The 14,692-nt window shown below is 49.9% G+C and overlaps 9 protein-coding genes across 9 annotated transcripts; 4 read left to right on the forward strand and 5 right to left on the reverse strand.

Moving 5' to 3' along the window:
• Positions 1-55: 55 nt before the first annotated feature.
• Positions 56-697, reverse strand: F4807DRAFT_107402 (uncharacterized protein). The gene is made up of 2 exons (XM_047992716.1): positions 605-697; positions 56-430 (listed from the first exon to the last, which is right to left on the reverse strand). The coding sequence occupies exon 2, from the start codon at positions 411-413 to the stop codon at positions 141-143; it is 273 nt and encodes a 90-aa protein (XP_047853534.1). The 5' UTR covers positions 414-430; positions 605-697; the 3' UTR covers positions 56-140.
• Positions 533-1,702, reverse strand: F4807DRAFT_107105 (uncharacterized protein). The gene is made up of 2 exons (XM_047992713.1): positions 1,058-1,702; positions 533-965 (listed from the first exon to the last, which is right to left on the reverse strand). Exons 1-2 carry the CDS (start codon positions 1,549-1,551, stop codon positions 653-655), a joined length of 807 nt encoding a protein of 268 aa, XP_047853535.1. The 5' UTR covers positions 1,552-1,702; the 3' UTR covers positions 533-652.
• Positions 1,703-2,058: 356 nt separating this feature from the next.
• Positions 2,059-3,305, reverse strand: F4807DRAFT_428520 (uncharacterized protein). The gene is made up of 4 exons (XM_047998264.1): positions 2,886-3,305; positions 2,793-2,833; positions 2,689-2,736; positions 2,059-2,625 (listed from the first exon to the last, which is right to left on the reverse strand). Exons 1-4 carry the CDS (start codon positions 3,004-3,006, stop codon positions 2,503-2,505), a joined length of 333 nt encoding a protein of 110 aa, XP_047853536.1. The 5' UTR covers positions 3,007-3,305; the 3' UTR covers positions 2,059-2,502.
• Positions 3,306-3,566: 261 nt separating this feature from the next.
• On the forward strand, positions 3,567-4,715 carry F4807DRAFT_461136 (Aldo/keto reductase; the record flags this gene model as incomplete). The annotated part of the gene is made up of 3 exons (XM_048001640.1): positions 3,567-3,725; positions 3,783-3,849; positions 3,916-4,715. 3 exons carry the CDS (start codon positions 3,567-3,569, stop codon positions 4,713-4,715), a joined length of 1,026 nt encoding a protein of 341 aa, XP_047853537.1.
• Positions 4,716-5,087: 372 nt separating this feature from the next.
• On the reverse strand, positions 5,088-6,194 carry F4807DRAFT_467966 (carbohydrate esterase family 5 protein; the record flags this gene model as incomplete). The annotated part of the gene is made up of 3 exons (XM_048002556.1): positions 5,702-6,194; positions 5,467-5,643; positions 5,088-5,393 (listed from the first exon to the last, which is right to left on the reverse strand). The coding sequence occupies exons 1-3, from the start codon at positions 6,029-6,031 to the stop codon at positions 5,088-5,090; spliced, it is 813 nt and encodes a 270-aa protein (XP_047853538.1). The 5' UTR covers positions 6,032-6,194.
• Positions 6,195-7,012: 818 nt separating this feature from the next.
• On the forward strand, positions 7,013-7,635 carry F4807DRAFT_461138 (YjgF-like protein; the record flags this gene model as incomplete). The annotated part of the gene is made up of 3 exons (XM_048001641.1): positions 7,013-7,193; positions 7,250-7,528; positions 7,604-7,635. The coding sequence occupies 3 exons, from the start codon at positions 7,013-7,015 to the stop codon at positions 7,633-7,635; spliced, it is 492 nt and encodes a 163-aa protein (XP_047853539.1).
• A 48-nt stretch (positions 7,636-7,683) lies between these two features.
• F4807DRAFT_107770 (FAD/NAD(P)-binding domain-containing protein) lies at positions 7,684-9,369 on the reverse strand. Its single transcript, XM_047992720.1, has one exon. It carries the CDS (start codon positions 9,058-9,060, stop codon positions 7,798-7,800), a length of 1,263 nt encoding a protein of 420 aa, XP_047853540.1. The 5' UTR covers positions 9,061-9,369; the 3' UTR covers positions 7,684-7,797.
• Positions 9,370-9,566: 197 nt separating this feature from the next.
• On the forward strand, positions 9,567-11,589 carry F4807DRAFT_428530 (uncharacterized protein). Its single transcript, XM_047998265.1, has 2 exons — positions 9,567-11,394; positions 11,458-11,589. The coding sequence occupies exon 1, from the start codon at positions 9,634-9,636 to the stop codon at positions 11,173-11,175; it is 1,542 nt and encodes a 513-aa protein (XP_047853541.1). The 5' UTR covers positions 9,567-9,633; the 3' UTR covers positions 11,176-11,394; positions 11,458-11,589.
• Positions 11,590-12,015: 426 nt separating this feature from the next.
• On the forward strand, positions 12,016-14,579 carry F4807DRAFT_452030 (glycoside hydrolase family 3 protein; the record flags this gene model as incomplete). The annotated part of the gene is made up of 4 exons (XM_048000285.1): positions 12,016-12,226; positions 12,296-12,495; positions 12,656-12,814; positions 12,885-14,579. 4 exons carry the CDS (start codon positions 12,016-12,018, stop codon positions 14,577-14,579), a joined length of 2,265 nt encoding a protein of 754 aa, XP_047853542.1.
• Positions 14,580-14,692: the final 113 nt, after the last annotated feature.

Consider the following 14,692-nt stretch of genomic DNA (forward strand, 5'->3'; position numbering starts at 1 on the left):
GCACTAGACGGCGGGTGTCTAGTTTAGAACGGATTTAAGAGGATAATGTCTAGCACTTGATTGGAAAGGCAGAAAGGATGATACGAAATCCACTGCGGGATAAGCTCTAACTGCGTCGTAGTGCGGGTGGAAACCGGGGTTTAGTATTCTATGTCCTGGGATCTAGACTCGTTTACCGACGTCATGCATCTCTGTACGCAATCTCGTAGATCGAGGACCTTAGATCCACCCTTAGAAGCTCCTATGGAATCTTTAAATCGCCCAAACAGGTATGAGTTAAGCCCGACCTTCCGGAGAATCTCGTTGATTATTAAAGAACGTGTTTCATAATTCTTTAATCTCGCCGAGCAACGGGACTCGGATAAAAGACCTATGAAAAGCCACCGGTATGCAAAGCGATAGACCGACGACATCGTGATAGGTTAATTCGCTGTGTGGTAAAATACTCAGTTACAATAGGATAGACAATAACATAAACCCGTCCATTATACCATTGCGATGCTGTGCAGCTGTATTTCCAGGGACATTGCACAACGTTACCAATAGACTCTTCATTTCCCCCTTTCATTGTGAAGCGGCGAAGGGTGTCTAGGTAGGTACTCACATAGGATATACACGAGGTAGATGGCCATTTGTAAGCTTTCTTTTTCTTCTACGACATCGGCGGGAGAGTTGTTCCGGCTGGCACGGCTCGCTTCCACATGTCTGTCTTCCTGAGCTGCTCGTGCCACCGGACCAAAGTCGGCGGAAGAAGATCAAGTCTTCCCTTGTCATACAGTCGCCCGAGAAACACTACCACGTGCGCATCTAGCACTGTCGGCTCAGGTCCGAAGATGTACGTGAACTTGTCCTTCTGCTCAGGGCGCTTCTCCATCAGGGCGACGATCTTAGCACAGAAGGCTCGCGTACTGTCTTCGTTTTGCGCCAGGTCGGCCTCGGAATGATTGTCTGCCCATCCCTTCGTTCTATACAATGTTCTTTAGCAAACTTTCAACGCAATTCGGCCTATAATAGTAAATCAAGGGTAAAGGTAAGAGTTAGGGTTAGGGTTACATACAGTCCTACCTTGTACTCTAAGGCCTTCCTATATTCGTCCGAGATATCCGTCCGGTTAATCCGTTCGCGCATCCAGTTGACGGCAACTTCTGGAAATTTCGTCCGAGTACCGAAGGTCAAGAGCTTGTAGCTAATCTGATGCAACTCTTCCATGAGTTCATGGATCACCTGCTTGTGCTGAGGCGGGAGCAAACTGGGATACCAGTCGGCGATATAATACGAGATATCGACGCTCTCAGGCATAGGCTTGTCGAGGAGTTTCTCGTTGACAAGTACGGGAACAGTCCCTTTCGGGTTGACTTTGAGCAGGTAGAATTCGGACAATTGCTCACGACCGGTGGGGCCAATGTCAACTTGTTTCCGCTCTAACTTGAGGTCTGGTCTTCCCTCGCGAGGAGATCCGCGCATCTCGTAAGTCATCTGTACCATGATGGCGCATATTGAGCAGGTGTATGTATAGAGGGTGAACGGCGCTGAATAGTCTTGGGATGCCATGACGTGATGAAATACTTGGCTGATGAGATCAATTGTGCTGGTTGGTATCAGATTTGTGAAAAATGAATCTGTAGGTCAAGTAGGTGTCTTTTAATCATCGAGAGGCACGGAATGAACCTATTCATATATCCTTAGGTACGTACTCATAAGGTCATCGCTTGATGCAATGTGGATGATGAGGAATCATCATTCCCCCGCGTAGATATTCGCGAGACGCCGACCATTCCTCTACTTTACTAGCAGTTGCTTGCGATGCCGTTCCGCGCCTTTGAAGTACCTAAATGAAACGGCATTTGGTGATATATGGCCGATCTCAGAATGAAAGCGTACGTAGCGCTGCAGCTACGGGAGAGATTACCTCATGGAGATCTAGCACAAACGAGAGTCTCCCGCTTTTTAGTCGGCAATTTGGCGCCAGTTACTCATGCTGCAAGCTTCCGCCCCGAAATAGATAGGCACGGAGGCACAGAGGCACGGAGACACTTGGTAGCGAGTTGCAAAATTTACCTCGGCACCTACGTTGCTGCACTGATAAGCAATTTGTGTGATAGATTACGTAATAGAAAATCAGAGCTTAACTGAAGCTTTTCATTCTTATCCACTATCCAACAACTTTCTCTCCCGAGCTAAAGTTAAGCTTGCATAAACTTTCTACGGTAACTTGCTAGACGAGTGTTACGAGGAAACGAATCATACAAGAGGAAAGGGCAAGAATAGCCTTGATAATGGGTATTCCGTTGATAATCACCCCTCGGATGGTGCGCTCTGAGCCTATGCACAATCAACCCCGGACTTGCACATGTCTCGACATCCGGGAATCGAAGGTAATTCGGTAGGATATTTACCTACCTATCTATGACCCCTTTTTTCCTACCTATTGAGATACTTCATTGCGGATAAGTAACTATTATGGATGACAATATCCTCCCATGAACTTTAAAGCTCAGTCAATCATTTCTTCCCAGGTAAGCTATCGGTCTTCTCCTGCTTCCTTCGCATCAGCTCCTCATCCTCGCGCTGGATCTCGGCGTCGATCTTTGCGCCCTTCGACGGTTCATTCCCGTGCATCGTCGCCTATTATCAAAACTATAAGTATCGGTAGGATTGATGCGCCTGTTGCTTTTGTAGATTACTTACACGATAGGTGGGGTCGTGCTTGTATTTCTCAGCAACTTCGTCTTGGATCTGTTGACGTTAGAATGAAATTCACTATAAGCCCGTGCTTATTTCCTCGGACGTACGTTCTCCTCAAGCATTTTGTTCATAGCTTTGTTTTGGTCCTCTGGGTTATTCTTAGCAATATATCAAAAGCGAAGATGAGACTTTGAACTCACTGGGTCTATAACCCTCGGCGCTCATCGTATGGTGCTTCTCCTCGTTTGCCACATTGGACCGCGGGTAGTTTACCTGATCTCCCTGCTCATAGATACGAGCAGAACCGTGGGTGTTGGACATGTTGGTGCTTGGGTGATACTGATCAATCAAAGCGGTATTACGGCAGACTAGGGAATAAGGTACGATCAATCTGATGTGAGATTTATATGTGCTGTGCAGTGTGCTAAGGAAGTCGATGAGGTTAAAATGCTAAACGAGTCCCTGCCCAGGTGAGCTCCGTTGCTATCTATATATGTACTTCGTAGTACACGATTGTCGGGCGTCATCATCGTAACGTCACAGGAGCTGTTTCCCCGAACAGCCTCTTGCATCGATTGATATGAAAGGTTGAGGTACCACAACGTTCACTCTTTGACGTTGATATGCTTAGACTTAATATGTTGTTTTCTAGAATGTTGCAAGAGAATGATGTCATGCATCGACACTATGATCAATGCTACCGTGGAGCTTTCCTAGTACATACTATGCGGGGGTCGACTAGGTTCTTCCCAGCTACAAAAATGCGCCGTCGCAAAGCTGCTCACAATTTATACACATCTTCTTCGCTAGGAGATACGGTACCTGTCAAGCTGCAATTGAGGCCAAGGGAAGCTCAAAGGTCACGTAGAAGGTCACGTAAAATGGCACTCCTTCAATATCTGTCGGCTATAGCTACAGTCGCCCCCCTTTTTCTTATCCAACCCCTGTTAACCCCTCAGGTCGCCGCACAAGCTCAATGGTCGCGAGTACCCGAAATACCAGCCTTTGGCTTAGGGACCTGGCGTTCAGATGGAGAGCAGGTAAATATATTCATGCCCTAATAAAGTGAACATGGACAAACTTACAGGTTCTTGTAGGCTGCACATGCCGTCAAATACGCCCTCGATTTAGGGTATCTTCACATTGATGCAGCACACATATATCGTATGAATACCCTTCCTCAAGCATTGCTAGAAGATGAACGAGTTTAGAAACTGATGCGACATGTAGGAAATGAGGATCAGACTGGAAAAGGAATCCATGAAGCCAATGTTGACAGGCGAGACATTTGGGTGACGAGCAAGCTGTGGAATACCGATCACCGTCCCGAAAACGTTGAACCGGCTATCAGACAGTCACTTTCGGATCTTGGGCTAGATTACCTAGATCTCTATCTCATGCATTGGCCGGTTGCCTTTGTCCCTGGTGGAGATAGTGAACTTGACAGAGACACGACGATAGTCGATACCTGGCGGGCCATGGAGGATCTGGTACGGGCCAACCTCACACGGTTCATCGGTGTCTCCAACTTTTCCAGGAGAAATGTTAACCAGATCCTGGAAATCTGCGACATCTGCCCGTATGCACACGAGTTCGAGACCCATCCCTACCTCCAGCAACAAGAGTTCGTCAACTTCCACCACGAGGCTGGTATAAAGGTCATCGCCTATTCGCCGCTCGGGAACACCAATCCGACGTATAACGGCCACCACGAGGACCTCGGGCCCCTTCTAGAAGACCCTTTCTGGAAAGCCTTGGCCAAAACCAAGGGCGCTACAGTGGCGCAACTTGTGCTTGCTTGGGGAATGCAACGGGGCACCATCGTCATTCCCAAAAGCGTGCACGACAAGTACATCTACCAAAATATCTTCTCTCGGGAAATCAACTTCAATGTCCTTGAAATGTACAACATCAGCCAGGAGGATAAAAGGTCTAGGATGAATGACCCTAGCAAGAGCTGGGGCGTCGAGCTTTTTGCGGATTTGGATGATCATACGAACCCGAATGATGATAAGGGCGGGGAATTGTAGGTATAAATAGGTAACAGGTGAGCTAACTGAGAGCCTCGGGTAGGGAATCGTACAGCTTCTCCTAGTACGCGCGCAAGCTATATGCTAAAAAATTGTCGAAGCAGTATGATACGAATTTATGCATAATAGCTCTAATCAAAATGACCTGCCTATCGAAATGTTCATAAATTTCAAATTGCAAATGACGATGTGTTATTCTTCCCGTATTCCCCCCTTTGCCCCCTTTTTCGTCCGCCCAACCCGTCGGCTACACACTATCATCCCTTCTTATATGTTAGATTAACACATTCTTCATTATCCCCGTTTGAGGTTCAAGAGACCTGTCTTTACAGACAATAAAGGTTGTATTAATTTTGTATTAACGGTCGCTCATTATAGAACCAGCCCACCAAGCGCCAGCAACATCCACATATACCCCTCGCCCAACCGTGTCCTGCCCGCCGCGCTCGCGGGAACATCATTAGTTCCGCCGGATGTTGATGCGGACGCCTTAGTATTATTAGATGCCCCCAGCTTGCTCTGCACGAACTGCAGCGCAGCCTGTCCATATTCACGCCCATAGCCCTGGTGCGTCGCCGTGCTATTCCCCTTCGCGCAAAACGGGTCCGCCGCGTCGCAGTACTCCTGTATGATATTTTCAAAAGCCGGGCATTGGAACCCGGCCGGTCGGGCCGCAAACTGTTTCCACTTTAGTCAGCTCGAATGCTCCGAGACTACGGTAGGTAGGTAGGGGGTTTTTGTCGGGACTCACTCCTCCTGCCGTTGCGTTCCCGACGTTGTAAGGTAGCCCATTGACGTGGCGAGGGTCTCCCATGAGTATAATCGCAGCGACCATCTCGCTGACCCCTGTGGAGACGAGGGCCATGCTCGTGTTTAAGCTGGTCCCGTCTGGGCCGCCGCAGAACGCGTCGTCTACGATTTGCGCGCCCTGTCGAATCGTCAGAACCTAACCTCTAGACACAATACTCTACGGAAGATAAGCTCACCTGCGAGTACCCAACCACGACGATCTTCGAGTCCGGGCACATCTGATTGAAAGTGTTCGTCTGGTTTGCTACCGCCAGTATGCCGCTCGACACACTCGAGGCATACTCGTTTCCGCCGGCGGCGGGGTAGACGATAGATTCCGATGTAGCGCCATCGTTTGCGTTCATAACGAGGTCCACGACCGTCGAGGCGGACCCGAAGCCGGGAGGGGCGGTCGTCTCGCGAGCGCCGAAGATGTGGATATTAGGGCAGTTGGCCCGACGTGCCTTGGCTGCGTCGGCCACCGAAGCCGTCGCAATCGTGCTTATTATTATGTCGTTTAACCTCATTTTTGCTATATTAAGAGTTGTCTAGAACCTCTCTGGACATTGAGAGCGGTTCTTGCAACCTCTTAATCTATCATATCATCGCTCGTACTTTGCCGGAGACGGGACTTGTTACAGCATTCGTGCATAGTGTTTCCAAAGAGGATCAGTATAGAGGCTACGATGATCATCCGAGCCCAATCTAGAGCGGATCATCTCATAACTGAATTATGGACCTTCTTGTCATTGAATATTGTTTTGAAACATCATGAACCCAATAAGGACGAGCTGCATTTCACGAACTAATGACGGTAGGGAACAAACACTCAACAATTGACCCGGGGACTCGTACCACTCCCATTACTTGAATTGCTTATTCTACCTATTTAATGAAGTGTTATTTACAGGGCTTGGTATCTATAAGTAAAAAATAATGATTGGAGCAAGTGAAGATTGAGACGACACCCCGAACCGGGACTGTGGGCTTGAAACAGCGAATGTCGCGGGCGCATTGCTCGATATGGGATGATTAATCTAGACTTACTGGCGCATATTATGGGTTTATTGGAAAGCTGTCATAAAACTTTAACCCAACATCAAGCTTTATAATCACATATTTCATGTAGTGATGTCTCTGATCAGGGGTAACATGCAGTTGGATACTAGTACTTACCTAAGCATCATGAGAAGACTGTTAACTGGAATATATGCAAACTGTGGGTTAATATAAAGAGTAGATGTAATTTAATCTAGTATTGTATGTAGCCCTCGAGGAGTTTTCACCCGAGTTAGCAGTGATCGTAGAAGTTGTGCTGATAAGAGCATACATAGCTACTCATGTATGCCAAGACTCCACGATATCGGCGTCGATGAGAGGGGAAGTAGTAGTTGGATTTAGATATTGTCATAGTCAATTGATTTTGCCTCTTTACCCTCCAAAATCGCCATAAACTGACACATAATTACCTGTTTTTATCATAGCGATCCACGGTAGTTCATTGTATCATGCACATCAAGATCCCCTGGACTATCGGGCTTCTGGTTCAGGTAGCATGTTCCCACGGCAGGATAAAGCCGAACTACACCTCACCATCTGGAGTACAGATTTTCAATCCGTCTAACTTTTTCAACGCCACGGGACCGTGGAGTTTGATGTCTATCGCGGGAGACACTTTGTACATTTCCGGTGGGTAGAGAGTTTCTGGCATCTACCTGCTTGTTACTAACCTCTCAATTCCTAAGGTATGCGCGGCATCTATCCCCCGAACAGCACGCTCGCGCCGGTGGGCCTTGCTCGTGTGAGGCAAGCTTACCAGAACATGGCGACGCTCGCCGAGATGGTTGGATCGGACGTCAATTCCTGCGTGCGGCTGGTCGTCTACGTGACTGATATGTTCCGGTACCGGCCGATGTGTAACCAAGCGCAGGTTGAAATATGGGGGGACGACCCCAGCAGATATCCGCCTCGGACGATTATCGAGGTGGGCAGACTGAATGACGATGACATTGTCGAGGTGGAGGGTACGTTTTATGTAGGCGGATCAACTGCCATCAAAACGTAACTGAGCGGGCCAATATTGTGTTAATATTTCCTAGTCCTAGGCGGTAAGCAGCGCTCTAGAACATAGCGTAGATTTTCATGCCTCCTGAGTAAACAAGTGGAGTTATTTTCCTTGTCATACATACTGGTAGATATCATAATAAGGCTTCTCATATATAGCGTAAATCGTTAAGACTTTCTTAAACCAAGGCCGAAGAAATCAAGAAATCAATCCGTAAGCCCATCCATTTCATGTTGGTCGCACGGCTGGAGGCATCTGCTGCCCACTCAATGCCTTCTCAGCACCCTGATACGTATATATCGTCCTCGCAAACTGCTCAGGTGTGATGAGCTCTTTGGTCTTCTCTTCCTCTGTCTGTATATTGCCCAGCTCATGCGAACGCCTCGTGACGAAGGCCACACGGTCTTTCCGAAGCGCCATGAACCTCTGTAACACCTCTGGGATAGCATCGGGCGATTCAACATCTTTCAAAAGATACCCTAGCGCTTCAGCGTCTTCGATTGTGACGTTGCATCCTTGCCCAGCGTGGGGCGTTACCGCATGAGCCGCATCTCCTATCAACAATGCCTTGCCAGAAAACCAGGTGCTTAGGGGCGCCACATCGCGAATCCTCCACGCGTCGACTTGGCTATGTCGGAAGAGATTGACGAATCCTTCTGCGAACTCAGGGGCAAAGTCCTCAACTACCCGCGATACGGGGACGTCCCTGATGATGGCTGTCTTGGCAGAGTCAAATATTTCGGAAAACTCATTCTCGGAGGTGTATCCTACAACTTGCAAGCCACGGGGTGATGTGTGATAAGTCAGAATGCGCTTGTTTACGCGGGGCCCCGAATTTGCGTGTGCGCTGCAGAGCCCGGCTTGGGTCGTGGGGTCGGCCAAGTAAGCAAACCCAGGATCCGACTTCAGATCTTCGACGGACAATTGCGCCATGAAAGTAAGGGTATTGTAAGTCCTGATAGATGCCGTGATATCCTCTCCAAGGACGGCGCTGCGGACGACCGAGTGGATACCGTCTGCTCCGATAATTAAGTCGCCTTCAAAATCTCGGCCGTCTTCGGTCCAGACCTTACCAGCAGCAGGGTCGACTCGCGTTACCTTAGCATTTTGAATGATGTTCGCGGGTGCTCCGGAAAACTCGGGGCCAGTTGCGAATCGCAGCAGCTCTTTTTGTAGCAGGGCACGTTTCACTAATACAGAGGGAGCTCCGCCAAATCTCGCCCTCGTATCGAAATGCATGGTCTTCAACTCTTCATTATTAGGGCCTCTCTGCCAGACATGTGTCATAACAACCGTATCGAGATTTTCTGTCTTGATCCCTGCCCTTTCCAAGAGGTTGAATGAGTTCGAAACGACCGACAGTCCATAGTCATTTACTGTGAAGTCCAGTTCTCCCCGTTCAAGGACTGTGACATCGTGCTTAGCCCGGAGGAATCCTGCCGCTGAAAGACCCCCGATGCCGGCACCACAGATGATAATCTTCAGTGGCATTCTTATCGATGTTATCGATGTTATCGATGATGCTATATGTTAGACCGTTACTGCAATTTGATTGATAGATGAGTCCCAAGGTTGTATCGGTCACAGTGTCACTATACTCGTTTAGCTAGGAGATGGTAACATCAGCTTTTCGATGACTTCCAGGTTGTTTAGAGCCTCTTGTAGATCAACTAATATCATTGACAAATCTATGACGGTGTTAGGTGCTAATGATACTGCGCTCCTATGTGAATCTGGGTGGTACAGGAATATATTGTCAGAGGTAGTAGTTATAGTTCGGTTGATGAAGAGAATTGGGAGTCAACCAGTGTGGACTGATCGGAGTTATGGTAAGCAAGTACGAATAGCCCCGCAACAATTAGACTATTTTAGTTAATGCAATATCTGAGTGACCCATATGCATTTATGCATATAAAATGCGGGGTTACTTACGCGCCTAACTGCATTTAATAGCATCAAATTTCTAATCCTAATTACTACTTTTACATCTCAAGTCAGGATATCACTCTTCTGTTCTCCTACATTCTCTTCACAGCATTTTCTCATGACATTTCAAGCCCCACTATGGAAGATTCTGAAGCCAAGTTAGTTGCATGCGAAAATGTGCTGAAGCGCACGGAGTCCCTACAATCGGAAGTTCAGCGCTTCGCGGCGCATCTCGAAGATGTGTACAGCGATTACTTTCAACATATGCCAACATACGTCCATACCTCTTTTTCCAGCGAGGTCCGCACTGAGGTAGAGAGCCTAGAAAGAACTTTCCGAGAGCTCCAGATGGGAGACCCGCAGACGTTGAATCGCGCGCAGTCTAGTAACCTCGCCTTTCTAGAACCTGTGTGGGAAACAGCCAAGAGATCTCGGGACATCGTGAGGGTGCGATGCGCCGTCCCCACTGGTCCGTTTAAGAAGCAAGTTTTGGCACCGGGAACACGTATCGTTCGGACACAAGGCCAATCGCAGACATCCCGGACAGGAAGCTTCATCGTTGATGTGATAGCAGACAGCGGCCACTCATGGTACAAGGTTTCATCCATGACTAACAAGAGAGTGTTATTTGACTTGGCAAAAGAAGCAGTATACTGTGGGGATAGTGACGACGATGAAGACACCGAGACAGTTACTCAAGACTATGCGGATATCCCTCTCGTAAAACTAGCTAGGAACCTGGCTGACACTGCCAAAGGACACCGCATTCAGACTAAAAGCCCGAGCACTTTTCTTATCCTTCCACGCATCGAAGAAGGTGTATTAGCTCAAGTCGATAAAATCCTTGACATTTGTCGTCGGCTAGGTGTCAATGTACTCTGTGGAGAGGCGTTGCCGCCGGCGCCCCCTCTGACGGATGATCTACTTCACGCAATGGCACCAAGCCCGAAAGCGAACTTCACAGAAGTTCTCAACATTGACACCTCCCTCTTAGTTGCTCTCGCCTCTGACTTTTCTCATACCAACGTTACTAAGCAACCCTGGTTTAGCCATTCTCACAACGATCATACTAACTTAGAAAGTGAGCAGTCGATGCTATCCTTGGTATATCCTATGATAGGTAATCACAAGCTTGTCTGTACTAAGGAAGCAGCTGATACATTCTTCCATATCGTCGACACATTAGCGACCGAGTCAGAAAAAGCTCGTGCTTATTTGATACTGAGTTCTGACTCTGGAAAATCGCAGGAGCAGCGAGTTCAAGAATTACAGACATTGTCAATCCACAAAGTCCCCTCCTGCTTACAATTACCAATCAGTATCATCGATGTGAACGAGGATAATTGCCGGCACCGTTTGACAGGTCCAATCAAGAAGACACTGGAAACTGTACTAAATCCTGGAAGATCAGTGTTTTCTTATGGCTGGGCAAGCGGACTTACTACGCTGACATGTAACTCTGTCATTGTCAAGCAGCTTGAGAAAGACCTCGAGAAACTTCCAACTCTAGAAGATTTACCTTGGCCATCGATATGGGCGTTTCCTACATCAAGACCCTTCGTTGGCAAGCCCAGGAATTCTCGAACACAAGTGCGGAAACATATCGGCGACTGCAGCGTGACTTGTACCTGCGGTGTGGATGAATTCTACGGCAACCGAAGTAACGTTAAGATCATATGATACTTGAGAACGGCACCAGAGACGTTGGTATAGACGTCGTCTGTTGTCTTGGAATACGGATCTTGACGTACGAAGGGACACGAGAAGGCTCGGTAGCTACTCTTCATAGTAGTGTTGAGGTATTTCGGTCAGGCTTTGTCTCGGTTACTCGGGATTTACTATTCGGCAGCTACTTAACGTGACATGAGCTACGACCTCGAGGACCTCTTAACTGCAAGGGTGTGTTTTTCCGCACCGAGTCTCTCATCAGGTAAATACTCACCTAACCTTGCACTTACCTAGTCGATCTGAAGCTGGTGTTCGTATGTAAGAAGTTGGCTTATCATCGCCCCTCTTCTATAGCGCTTTACTTAACTCAATTGAACAAGAATTTGACCGAAATAATATTCTTAGTAATGATAAATGGTGCTATGACATATGTTTTGGTCGACCGGCAATGAACTCGGCGTGCGGCGATCCCTGGAACCTGACGATCGGGGAAGAATTTAATCTGGGGAATCTCCCCGGTAATATCTCACCCGAACCAACCAGCGCACTTATGCACCTACTGCAGATCCCAATGTGCCTCCACGATGGACATCTGTAATTTTTCCGGGCACAATTGGAGCTCGTGTGGGTTCGACTTGGAGATATTCGGGCTATCCTGCAGCCACGACGCATCATCGATGCGGGGAATATGAGGAGGAAAGTTGCTACGCTGCTCCACCGACTGGGGAAGCTTGGGAGCTATAAATGGCAAGGCAGCGATCTTCGGTAGCTTGGAGCACGAGGAGCTGAAGGCCATCTTGTAATCCTACGAGCTTCGACATGGCACTCATCCTAGGGTCAGCCATATGGCTGATGAGCTCGGGCGTCTCAGCTGTCGGCCACATCTTTCCAAACTGCGCCAGCGGTCCCCTAGCCGACAATGGTGTCTGTAATACGGCCCTTTCTGTTGGGCAGAGAGCTCAAGCTCTCGTCGCGGCTCTTGAGACGGATGAGAAATTCGGGCTCTTATCAAGCACGTCGCCGGGTGTCGAAAGGCTCGGGTTGCCTAGCTATGAGTGGTGGCGTATGTATCCCTCCTCTTCACCGCATTTCATAATACCTAAGCAGAACAAGGCGCTGAGACCCTTTATAGAAGAAGCTCTGCATGGCGTCGCATCCTCGCCCGGAGTGGCGTTCAGCGACTCCGGTGACTTTTCCTATGCCACATCCTTCCCACAACCGATCTTGATGGGTGCTGCATTCGATGACGATCTCATCGAGGCCGTGGCGACCGTTATTAGCACCGAAGCCCGCGCATTCAACAATTTCAATCGGTCAGGATTGGACTATTGGGTATGCTTATGCAATAAAATTTTCTCTTCCTATGTTCCTGCCTCTGATGTGCAGAGAAGACCGACGAACTTGTCTAGGAGGCCCCGCGAAAGAGCTCAATTATACCAATTGAAGATGAATATTCCTAAAGAGTCATGAATACTAACTCCTGATCATGTAGACCCCAAATATTAACCCCTACCGTGACCCTAGATGGGGGCGTGGCCAGGAAACTCCCGGAGAAGATCCTTTCCATCTCAGCAGCTATGTAACAGCTCTAGTAAAAGGTCTTCAAGGCGGAGAGGACCCCGACGTCCTCAAAGTGATTGCCACCTGTAAGGTGAGGTCTAAGTCCATAATCTCATAGCTGTCTTCTTTAAGGGAGCATACTAACTAAGACCTTGCTACAGCACTTCGTCGCGTACGACATTGAGGACTGGCTAGGAAACGAGCGCTATGAATATGACGCGCAGGTCAATCCCCAGGAACTCGCCGAGTATTACATGCCAACATTCGAAGCTTGCGCGCGAGCAAACGTCGGATCCTTCATGTGCTCGTACAATGCCCTGAACGGGGTACCGACGTGCTCGAACTCGTACATACTACAAGACATTCTTAGGGATCACTGGAACTGGACGCGGGACTACCAATACGTCGTCTCCGATTGTGATGCTCTTCAAAACGTCTACATGCCTCATGATTACCGTGATACACGCGAGGGTGCTGCTGCTAGTTCCCTCCTAGCCGGGACGGACCTCAACTGCGGTACCTACTACCAAATCCATCTACCCACCGCTTACCAGCAAGGCATCATCAACGACGACGCGCTCGACAAAGCCGTCACGCGACTGTACGCGGGTCTCATCAAGCTAGGCTACTTCGACCCCGCCGACTCGAACCCGTACCGGTCCCTGACATTCTCCAATGTATCCACGCCGTACGCCGAGGACCTCGCCCGCAAGGCGGCAGAATCCGGCATCGTGTTAATCAAAAACGACGGCACGCTCCCGCTCCAGGTGTCCGAGGACGGCAACCTCACTGTGGCGTTCATCGGGGCCTGGGCCAACGCGACGACGGACATGCAGGGCAACTACATGGGCATCGCGCCGTACCTGCACTCGCCGTACTACGCGGCCACCCAAACGCCCGGAATCAACGCCGTGTACGGCGGCGACCCCGGCGACCCCGTGACGATCGGGTACCCGGCGGCACTCGCGGCGGCCGCCGCAGCCGACGTGATCGTGTTCGCGGACGGGCCGACGACCGCCAGCGAGTCCGAGAGCAACGACCGCACGCTGATCCGCTGGTCGGGCGAGAACATCGACATCATGACGGAGCTCGCGGGTCTCGGCAAGCCGTTCATCCTCTTGCAGATGGGCGACCAGCGCGACGACACCCTCTTCCTCAACGACTCCAACGTCTCCGCCATCCTGTGGGCCGGGTACCCGGGCCAAGCCGGCGGCGACGCCATCGTCAACGTGCTGACGGGCAAGGTCGCGCCCGCCGGCCGCCTGCCCGTCACCCAGTACCCGGCGCACTACGTGACGGACGTGCCGATGACGGACATGAGCCTGCGGCCCGACTCGCGGACGGGGAACCCCGGACGCACGTACATGTGGTACGAGACGCCGACGGTGCCGTTCGGGTTCGGCCTGCACTACACGAATTTCAGCGCCGCGATCGCGGCGCCTGGTAACGCGAGCGCGTGGCAGATCGCCGACCTGACGAAGGCGTGCTCGGGCGTCGCGCACCTCGACCAGTGTCCCTTCCAGAACGTCTCGGTCAGCGTGTCCAACACCGGGGCCACGACGTCGGATTTCGTGACTTTGGGCTTCGTCGCGGGAAACCACGGGCCCGCGCCTGTTCCGATTAAGCGGCTCGTCGCGTACCAGCGGCTCCACGACGTCGAGGCGGGCAAGAAGCAGACGGCGAACTTGGCGCTGACGCTGGGGAGCTTGGGACGTCGTGATGAGAAGGGGGATTTGGTGCTGTATCCTGGCGAGTACAGTCTGCTGGTCGATGTGCCGACGCAGGCGGTTTGGAACTTTACGCTGGAGGGAGAGGCGTTTGTTTTGGATGAGTGGCCGCAGGATACGGGGTCATAGGGGGGATGTTGGGAGGTGTTATGGGGCAAGTATGAGAAGGTGCCGGGTTAAGCGATTGCATATTGGAATAATTAGAAACTTTCTAGCTATGATAAATAATAGAAGATCGTCAA

Source organism: Annulohypoxylon truncatum (genome assembly GCF_022578515.1).
Source record: "Annulohypoxylon truncatum strain CBS 140777 unplaced genomic scaffold F4807scaffold_19, whole genome shotgun sequence".
NCBI classification, from domain to species: Eukaryota; Fungi; Ascomycota; class Sordariomycetes; order Xylariales; family Hypoxylaceae; genus Annulohypoxylon; species Annulohypoxylon truncatum.

Excerpts from the sequence above, each read along its gene's own strand:
- F4807DRAFT_107402 (XM_047992716.1), bottom strand. The coding sequence starts at position 413 with ATGTCGTCGGTCTATCGCTTTGCATACCGGTGGCTTTTCATAGGTCTT.
- F4807DRAFT_107105 (XM_047992713.1), bottom strand. The coding sequence starts at position 1,551 with ATGGCATCCCAAGACTATTCAGCGCCGTTCACCCTCTATACATACACC. Across the intron at positions 966-1,057 it reads TTAGAGTACAAGGTAGGACT|AACGAAGGGATGGGCAGACA; the intron begins GTATGTAACCCT and ends AACATTGTATAG.
- F4807DRAFT_428520 (XM_047998264.1), bottom strand. The coding sequence starts at position 3,006 with ATGTCCAACACCCACGGTTCTGCTCGTATCTATGAGCAGGGAGATCAG. Across the intron at positions 2,737-2,792 it reads ACAAAATGCTTGAGGAGAAC|ATCCAAGACGAAGTTGCTGA; the intron begins GTACGTCCGAGG and ends TAACGTCAACAG. Across the intron at positions 2,626-2,688 it reads AGCACGACCCCACCTATCGT|GCGACGATGCACGGGAATGA; the intron begins GTAAGTAATCTA and ends TTTTGATAATAG.
- F4807DRAFT_107770 (XM_047992720.1), bottom strand. The coding sequence starts at position 9,060 with ATGCCACTGAAGATTATCATCTGTGGTGCCGGCATCGGGGGTCTTTCA.
- F4807DRAFT_428530 (XM_047998265.1), top strand. The coding sequence starts at position 9,634 with ATGGAAGATTCTGAAGCCAAGTTAGTTGCATGCGAAAATGTGCTGAAG.